Raw genomic sequence first — 9,822 nt, forward strand, 5'->3', positions numbered from 1 at the left:
AAAAAATTATTCTAACAAAAGTATGGAACACAGTTAAGGGCTTACTTGGTACATCTATCTCATCATGCCCATCTAGTGTGGAGGTTGGCGGGAGAATAATAACAAAACCAGTTGATACTGCCAATCATGCTTCTCCACCTGCATTGCTTGCTGTTTGGGGTTTTAGGCTGGGTTTCTGTACAGCACTTTGAGATATCAGCTGATGTACGAAGGGCTATATAAATACATTTGATTTGATTTGATTTGATGTTGCAGATTTTTTTACAAAGACAATTAATTTACTGAGCAACAATGTAAACATTCTTCCAAACAAACTATTGTCCAATGGATTGATGATCATATTATGAGCAACAAGACCTGATCTTTTAGTCTGCAAACGGTGTCAGTGGAGGTGTTAAACCTATTGAAGTCATTACCTGATGGTAAATCTACAGGTTATGGTCTTATGGACAATTTTTTGCTTCGCTGTGCTGCTCCCCAGATTGCAGTTCCACTGAGATACATGTTTAATTGGTCACTGGAAAAGGGGATGTTTGCAAATGAATGGAAGCATGCGAAACTGTGTCATATTCTGAAAGACAGCAAAGAACCCATTACTCATGCCAATAGTCAACCAATTAGTCTTCTCCCTACACTCAGTAAGATATTGGAGGGTATTGTGAGTAGACAAATATGGGAGTACATGGAAAATAATGATCCGATTACAGCCAATCAGCATGCTTGTCTCAAAAACCATCCCACTACCACTGCATTATTTGGCATGACTGACCAGTGGCTCAATGCTATGGATAATGGCAAGTTTGTGGGTGTAGTATTTTTAGATTACAGAGCTGCATTTGATTTAGTGGATCAGGAAATAATTTTGACAAAATTTAAGCATTATGTTTTTAAGGAGGTAGCATTGAATTGGGTACAGTCATATCTGACAGGGAACAGTCCACCTATATCAATGGTTCATTTTCTTCCCCTCATGTGTTAAACTGTGGAATACCGCAGGGCAGCTGCCTTGGGCCACTTCATTATTTAATATATACCAACGACCTTCCCTATGCCTTAGCTGAAACTCAAGCTACTATATTTGCAGATGATACAATTTCGCAGCAAGACAATCAGTTCAACAGGTACAACAAGCTTCACAAGGAGATTTGGAGAATATCCGGGAGTGGGTTTGCCAGAACAAACTTGTTTTAAACACCAAGAACACCAAAGTTATGTTGGTCTTTTCCACTAGGAATAGTCCAAAGCAACATGGGATACAATTAAGTATGGGAGGAGTATATTGGGAGTGCAGCTAGACAACTGCTTCTCATGGATGACTAAAATTACTAATCTATTTAAAAATAAATATTAAAACATGCATAATCGGAAGGATAGCTACATTTACCAGAAAAAAATTAAGCAAATAAAACAAGCATTAATTGAGTCAGCTGAACTTCTATTCTGTGGTCTGGGGAAATGCATCATCAAGTGAAGTTAGGAGGCTGTAGATTGCACAGAACAAAGCAGCAAGGATTGTTTTAAGGTGGAGATATGGTTCTTCTGTTGCAGTCATGCGCAATGTTCTTGGTTGGTCATCAAATCGACAAGAGAATTGAAAATAAATGCTTATTTTATTTCATAATATACACCATTTAAAACGGCCAAGTTCCATTCACAACGGTATTCAGTTGGTAATTGGTAAGAGACAGACATTCCGTAATACTAGGAATTGATTGTCCACCAGCTATGCGTTATCCAGACAGAAAAGAGAAATAGGCAAAAAAAAAACATTTAGATTTAGAGTAATAAAGAAATTGAAAAAATGAAATGACAAAACCAGAAACTTTCAATATTGAGGCAGACCAGTGGGTTTGGTCAAGATGTTTTACCCAGATCAGACACGGACAGAGAAGGATTAGCTCAGTTTCAAGGGTGTTTATTTAAATAATAGATCAAAAAGAAAAAGATAGGTCTCCCCCATGAGATCCTCTCCGGGATACGGTGTTCGGGGTCTGGCACAAAACTGAACTCCCGCTTGTTACCTCCGCAACCGCCAACAATAACACGGGAGTCCTTTCCTTTCCTTTCCTCCCCCTCCCCCTCCCCCTCCCCCTCCCCCTCCCCCGCCCCCGCCCCCTCCCTTCCTGTATACTGCCCTTCTGGCAGCTTTATGGGCCTCGCACAGCTGGTGAGCAATCCGCCCTTGATCACTCACCAGCTCCCAATCAGCCCCAATTAGTCCTGGCTGGAGAGCCCGTCGAGACCTGGCACATCCAGCAGATGGAGCCATCGCCTGGTGATCTGCACTCCATCTGTTACCACGCCTCGATGAGTCTCCCCCTGGTGGTTGACCTGCTGTACACCACAATATATACATTTTAAACATTATTTTAAAACCATTTAAATATTATCCATACAAATGTTGTGGGACTATAGTAGATGAAGAATTGAGTATTTATTGAGTCATTATGTTAGTATATTATGTATGTTTGTATTATTTGTGAAAATGTGTTTGTGTTATAAATTGTGTTTTAATGTTTAAGAACTCTTGGAAGATAGGTCCAAATGGGGACTAAAAGAGATCCAAATAAAATCAAATTAATATTAACTGACACATCTGTTAAACATTTCACTCTCACAACCTGGTCAATATGCGTTTCATGAATTGGACAGATAGCCAAGATGTATAATTCATTATCCAAAACTATTTCAAAGTATTCCAATAGGCCCAACTGTCTCCCTACGCCCGCTAAAACTGATGTTATTTTTGTGTTAATGGCGATGTTTACAGTAATTGAATTACTACTCACTTTTAATTCATTAACAATTAATTTAACATTTTGATATAGGCTAAGAGGAGTGGAACCCAGTCATTGAGTGGAACACATCTATCCTGGATCCTCTTGTAGCCTTGGTGCCAGAAGTCATTCCTATGCAACTGGGTGTCACTGTCTCTCTCTCTCTCGACAGATGCAGCTATACTGATCAAAAACATGTTATGTTATAAGAGTTATAAGTTCATATAAGGAAACCAGTCATTTTAAATAAATAAATTAGGCCCTAATCTATGGATTTCACATGACTGGGCATAGGCCCACCCACTGGGGAGCCAGGCCCAGCCAATCAGAAGGAGTTTTTCACCACAAATGGGCTTTATCCTCAGCTGTCCGGGTGGCTGATCTCAGACGATCCCACAGGTGAAGAAGTCAGATGTGGAGGTCCTGGGCTGGCGTGGTTACACGTGGTCTGCGGTTGTGAGGCCGATTGGACGTATTACCAAATTCTCTAAACCAACGTTGGAGGTGGCTTATTGTAGATACATTTACATTCAATTATCTGGCAATAGCTCTAGTGGACATTACTGCAGTCAGCATGCCAATTACAAACTCCCTCAACTTGAGACATCTGAGGTATTTTATTGTGTGACAAAATTGCGCATTCTAGAGTGGCTCTGTATTGTCCCCAGGACAAGGTGCACCGGTGTAATGATCATGCTGTTTAATCCGCTTCTTGAAATGCCACACCTGTCAGGTGGATGGATTATCTCGGAAAAGGAGAAATGCTCACTAACAGGAATGTAAATACATTTCAGCACAAAATTGGAGAGAAATACGCTTTTTGTGCTTATGGAAAATGTCTTGGATCTTTTATTTCAGCTCATGAAACATGGGACCAACACTTTACATGTTGCTCTAATATTTTTGGTCTGTATGCTGTACATGTCTCCCTGTTGTGTTACAATACTGTAATGTGAAGCAGTGACAACCATAAGGGTGAGTGTTATATCCTGTTATAACTCTAAAACACACTATTATCATGGACATAACAAATTGATACCCCCATACAATCCAATGAGACATTTTGACAAAACTGGTTTTATTCCACACTGCTTTTTACATGCTTGTCTTCTTCATTGGTCCTTTTTCAATGAGCTGGTTTCCTGTAAAAGGTTGCTGTAATGAGTGATCAAGATAACACCGGATCTAAACGTGTCAGCAGCATCAAAATCAACAGTGGACAAACAGATTAATGTAGGTGTTTATCACTAATGTCTAATGTAGGAAAAAGGGCACAATTGTATTATGACTGAATAGTGTTCTAGTGCAACTGTGATGCCCTTCTGAGTGTGTATGTATTAAAAGGATACATTTGACATTGACTGACGGTATAGTAGCCTATAATACTGAACAGTCTCTCACCCCAAAGTGCTCCCAGCCCCTGATCTCTGAGTAGAGGGCGTCTCCTGGACATGAGGTGTCCACCAGCTGCCGGTGCCCGTGGAGGGTGAAGTTGGCCTGCAGGCGCCCGCCATCCACTGCACACTTGGCCAGGTGTTGGCGCACCAGATCCAGGGTGTGGCGTGAGGGCAGAGAGGAGGAGTAGTTGCCAATGAAGGCCACGCCGTAACCGTAAGGGTTCTGCCCCCTGGTGTGGGTGCCAAGGTGATGCCAGCCGCGCCCCTCGTAGATGTACCCGTCAGAACCCACCACAAAGCTTAGGGAAACATACATTTAGGAGTTGGAGTTATAAAACAAATTGCATTATCTCACAACCCTGATTCCTGTTATAGCATCTTGTCATTTTATATTGCACAGTTATACTGTGTAATAAATATCATGTCAAGATTTGCTATAATATGACTGCTTCAGTAATTGTAGGCTGACACAGGCACTGTCACGTTCTGACCTTTATTTCCTTTGTTTTGTATTTATTTAGTATGGTCAGGGCGTGAGTTGGGTGGGCAGTCTATGTTTGTTTTTCTATGATTTGGGTATTTCTATGTTTCGGCCTAGTATGGTTCTCAATCAGAGGCAGGTGTCATTAGTTGTCTCTGATTGAGAATCATACTTAGGTAGCCTGGGTTGCACTGTTTGTTTGTGGGTGATTGTCTATGTTGTAGCTTCACGGTCGTCATTTGTTTATTGTTTTGTATACAGTGTCAGTACTTTCGGTATTAAAGATTTACCATGGACACTTACGACGCCGCATTTTGGTCCGATCCTTCTCGCCTCTCCTCTTCAGATGAAGAGGAGGACGCCCGTGACAGGCACACTTCTCTCCATCTATGAAGCTTAGTATAAAGGGTTTGTTAATATCTGCGAATGGATGAGGGGGTCAAAGTTCACCTATATCCGATGTCGGCCCAGCCGCGGTCTTCTTGGTGGAAGCGCTGCATGGCCCTCATGCTCCTGGAGCACTGCCTGAAGGAGTGACAGGGCCTGTCTGGCTCGTAGGTGTGGTGGATATACAGGAAGGGGAGGGGCAGGGCAAGAGGGAAGGGAGACCCTCGGTAGGGTGCCGCCCCCCACTGACACCGTGGGATGATGGGAGGGCAGTCTGGAGAGGAGAGGTTGAACCAGAGGTTCAACAGGTTCAATTACTCTTCATATTTACAGACTTCAAATGAATAGCCATTTATCACCTACAATTTCATAATTACAGGGGTAAATTATTCCCTCTCTCCTTCCCTGAGACTCACCCCAGTATCTGTGGACAAATTCCAGCATTCCGTCTCTCACTGCTTTTTCCACCCCTGTATCCTTGGCTATCCACTGAGTGTCCTCCAGCCTCCACACCAGGTATAGGGTCTCCATCACCTGCCTCTGGGTGTCCAGGGTGCCCAGCAGGGCTTGGGAAATCTCTCTACGCTTGGGGCTGATGTGGCTGGATACAACCCCCAGGTCTTGCCCCTCCAGCACATGGCTGTAGTAACCCTTCAGCACCTCGCTGAGTTTACCAGGCTGTTCAGAGGGGGCCAGGGTGGCAAGATCCATGCCCAAAATGGACCCATCCATTCCCCCATTGACGAGGGCATCGGTGGCCAGGGTGGGCACCCTAGACAGCTTGAACACCCTGGGATTGGTCAAGTTGTCCCAGCAGCCATCCGGCCCCAGACGCTGAGCGGGTGGAAAGTCCTGGAGGCTAAGGAACGACAACCCTAGGTTTTTGGCCAAAGTGAGGGGAAACATGCCCAGAGGAGGGGTGCCCTCAAGCTTAGCTTTCAGACCCACCTCAATGCCTAGAAGCATGGGAGCGATGGCCACTGTGGTGCCATCTTGGGTCAGAACGACCCCTCTCTCCTCACCACGGTCCGTCACAAAATGGTGGATGGCTTTGTCGAAGAAGCCAAAGAGAGTGGTGTTGAACACGGAGGTGTGGGTGTGGCTGATGTTGTTGGAGGCCCCCAGGAAGTGCAGGGTGAGTGGGTCCTCGTGTCCGGCCGTCCTGCGGAGCCTCCTCACAAGGGCTAGTGGGGACAGGTCTGGGTTAGAGTCCTCAGCCTGCTCTACGGCACTTATGAAACTGTCCATGTCGCGCAGGTGGTCCTCTGAAACCAAAACAAATGTTTTAGTTCATGCTACAACAGACTCCGTGCAAACAGTTACCTGGGGCTTCATTCATACTCATATTCATACTATCTGGGGTATTTCATGTATTGTACATCAGCTACATACTAGTGACTCTTTGTTTTAAATTAAGCTCTCAGTTTAACAATAGAAGCATATGTTGCCAATGGAGACGGACAATGCAGTAAGGCGGCCGTACCTTCAGACATATGAACCCAAATGAACATGTAATTACAGTCCATTAACACAGGTTACCTGAACAGAGAACGCTGTGGCACGTTCCAGCCACAATGAAGAGCCATAGAACCACTGTAGTCATGCTGAGTGTAGCTGCACAACACCAGATCCAGAGGCTAAACTAAAACCCACAAACAATCCCCAGACAAGGTCAACCCAGGCTGCCGATGAGAGTTGTAATCTTCTTATCTCTTACGGTCCAACACTCTGTTATGACAAACCACAACCACTCATGACAAACCACAAGCAGAATGTCCAGGTGCTCAATAAGGCTTTGTATCAAGTACCTAAAGCTGGTTTCACTTCCCACTTCGGGGAATTAATGTGTTTGTAATGCGGTGTCCCAATAGATGAAATAACTCTTTATACACAGACGCCTCCAAATATTGATTGGTTCCTACCCAAAGTCAAAGTTTGTCATCGGAAAACAAATAAGGCCCTTTGAAGCTTGTGACGAGATCAGGCTTAAAGGGACAAGAGAAAGTGCTGAAGATATGCTGGTTTGTATTAGTCGTCCCATTATTTTTCCCTCATGATATATACATCTATTACATCCAACCTTTCACACATATGGATGTAATTACACACACAGACACACACAGACACACACAGACACACACAGATAGTGAAGTCTGGTAAATGTGTTCCACGATACATAGAGAGGGGCGGTCTGTTTACCGTCAGTGTCAGGGAAACCCAGTAACCTTACTGGAAATTACACTTAACAAATTCCCCTGAAAACAACCCAGTGTAGTTGGCATACACTATAATCAGTGCATGTATGCTTTTTTCAGATGACAGTAACGTTCCTGACTCGTGGCATTAGTGTCCCATGGCAGGTGGTGTCCATATGCTTATGAGGCTTTGGTGGTAAGGGAGTAAAGGGGAACAAAGTCTATTACACTTGAGTGAGCGCTGCATTGAGAATTGCAGCCAGTGTCTGTTTGTTTTTGTGTTTTTCTTCCATCCCCAACCCGTTTGTTCTCAATATATGAGGTGAATTTTGGCCCCAATGTTTATTTTCCCTTTGTGCCATTAAGCAAACATCCATTACCAGGGGATAAATGGGACAATAGTGGCCTCTACTGGATTTTTAAAACATTATTTGTGTAGGTTTAAAAAATCTGTTTAAAATACGGATTTATGAAAACTGTAATATTTTAATTGTATCAATACCATAATATTTTAACAGAAGATATTTCAACATTCATATTGTGAATATATTGTGAATAATATTTGCTATGTTTATTTATTCTCCGTGCATGTTTCAGAGTCAACTTTCCACCATGTGTGCTCATTGAATGAAATAATCCTTGTTTTTATGCATATTCTGTTCAAGAGTATCTAACCATAGCAGCACGTTTCCTGATGTGTTGAAATTGATGGACGGTTGTCAGAACAGTCATTGGGTGATGTTAGGTACTAATGCCGCGTTCAAAATAACTGGGAACTGGGAAATCTCCAACTTCAGTGCGTTCAAGACAACTGGGATCTCGGGAAAAACTAGTTCCCACTGGGAAAAATCTTTTGAACTGTCATCCAACTCGGGCATCCTTCTGGAGTTACGACCTAAAGATCACTTACGTCATGATTTGACCTCGTTTTTTTCCAGAGTTCCCAGTTGTCTTGAAAGCACCAACAGTCATGCGCTGATATTTTATTATACACCAACATTCTGCTGTTGTTGACAGTCACTCACTCTCCTCACCTTCCTCTCCCCCTGTAGAAAATGGAGACTCGCTTCACCAGGGGCAAGTCTGCGATTCTAGAGCGTTCGCTCGCCAAACTCTTCTCTGAAATGGTGCAGTACTGCCAGAGTCAGGTGTACTCTGCATCAGGTGTACTCTGCGTCGGGTGTACTCTGCATCGGGTGTACTCTGCGTCGGGTGTACTCTGCGTCGGGTGTACTCTGAGCTGCAGGCACGCTTGGCAGACTTCGGTCAAGGCGTGGGGGCCAGCCTGCTGGATGTGCTGGATGTGCTGGTTTTGAGAGAAGAATGGAAAAGGGAAACCAAAGTGTTGAACATACTGCTCTTCATCAAGGCATGACCAAGAGAACTTTGCACATTGTGTGTGATTCACATACTAGACTTTTTCATTTGTGTAATAACAACCAATGTATGACATTATACTGACATTCACATAACATTAGGCTATAACGTAATACAAATATAGCCTAGGTATGAATGGCTCTTGGCTGTAGCAGCGACTTGACCTCCACTTCAACAGACCTGGCCTCAGACATAAGCATAAACACAAACAAACCTTCACCTTTCTCTGCCTTCCGTTCCCCCTCGGTTCCCCAGGTGTCGGTGTGGAGGGCCCTGTTCGGCAAGGACAAGCTGGAGCAGGCCAACGACTACGACAAGACCTACTATATCATTGAGAAAGAGCCCCTGATCAACACCTTCACCTCGGTGCCCAAATAGAACAGCACGCTCAACTGTGCCGCTTTCACCGGGGGCGTGGTGGAGGCCATTCTAACACACAGCGGCTTCCCCGCCAAGGCTACGGTGCACCGGCACAAGGGCACCACTCTCATGATCAAGTTTGATGAGGCCGTCATCGCCCGAGACAAGGCACTGGAGGGCAGATAGGATAGAGAGAGTTCAGAGGTGGTGTGGACTGAGATGTAAAAGGGATGTACTGTATACCGTATTGGCTGTATAATGTATAGTGCTTTCTTTCCTATTCCCTATTCATTTTATTGTCCTGACAAATGTGGGAGATCGGAGAATTTACTCACTTTAACTTCCCTATCTGTTGGCAAGGTCAACGTACGTACTTGAATATTGCTACGTGGTTGGAGCCAGTTTTTACAACAACGCATCAATTTGTGTACATAGTTACAGAACTTCCCTACTATGACTAACCCACTATAACTACGACATGATGCCTCTTCCACTGCCGTAAATGAACTTCATGGCATTTTCAGAAAGTTAACAGATTTAGAAAGTTCAGAAAGTTAACAGATTCGGTGCATTTGAATCAGTGAGGACAATGACATAGAATAAGGAAAGGAAGCTAGTTGAAAGTACAGTATTCATTCATTCATTCATTCATTCAAAGGACCTACTCTAGAGGCAGATGAAAGGGAGGAGTAACAGTATGGAAAGAGAGGAGTGTGGATTGAGCAGCTCAGTGATGTGCCAGTAGTTCACTGGTGAAAAACCAGAAATGGTCACAAATGAATGCACTTCATCCTGGACTGGTTGTTCAGCAAGATGTCAAATGGAATCCCCTGAGTGAACAGAATAAT

The 9,822-nt window shown here is 43.8% G+C and overlaps 1 protein-coding gene and 1 pseudogene across 1 annotated transcript; one reads left to right on the top strand and one right to left on the bottom strand.

Annotated features, from left to right (window-relative positions):
• Positions 1-3,603: 3,603 nt before the first annotated feature.
• Positions 3,604-6,912, bottom strand: pglyrp2 (peptidoglycan recognition protein 2). The gene is made up of 5 exons (XM_020468420.2): positions 6,582-6,912; positions 5,459-6,307; positions 5,106-5,316; positions 4,179-4,473; positions 3,604-3,919 (listed from the first exon to the last, which is right to left on the bottom strand). The coding sequence occupies exons 1-5, from the start codon at positions 6,643-6,645 to the stop codon at positions 3,890-3,892; spliced, it is 1,449 nt and encodes a 482-aa protein (XP_020324009.1). The 5' UTR covers positions 6,646-6,912; the 3' UTR covers positions 3,604-3,889.
• A 1,380-nt stretch (positions 6,913-8,292) lies between these two features.
• On the top strand, positions 8,293-9,399 carry LOC109875944 (trafficking protein particle complex subunit 5-like; annotated as a pseudogene).
• Positions 9,400-9,822: the final 423 nt, after the last annotated feature.

This window comes from Oncorhynchus kisutch, linkage group LG1 (genome assembly GCF_002021735.2).
Source record: "Oncorhynchus kisutch isolate 150728-3 linkage group LG1, Okis_V2, whole genome shotgun sequence".
Classification (NCBI taxonomy): domain Eukaryota; kingdom Metazoa; phylum Chordata; class Actinopteri; order Salmoniformes; family Salmonidae; genus Oncorhynchus; species Oncorhynchus kisutch.

Bases quoted from the DNA above. Each gene is read 5' to 3' on its own strand.
- pglyrp2 (XM_020468420.2), bottom strand. From the start codon at position 6,645: ATGACTACAGTGGTTCTATGGCTCTTCATTGTGGCTGGAACGTGCCAC. The intron at 4,474-5,105 runs GTGAACTTTGAC...TGTTTCCCTAAG, and splicing joins TGGGCCGACATCGGATATAG to CTTTGTGGTGGGTTCTGACG. The intron at 3,920-4,178 runs GTGAGAGACTGT...AACCTTTTACAG, and splicing joins GGGGCTGGGAGCACTTTGGG to GAAACCAGCTCATTGAAAAA.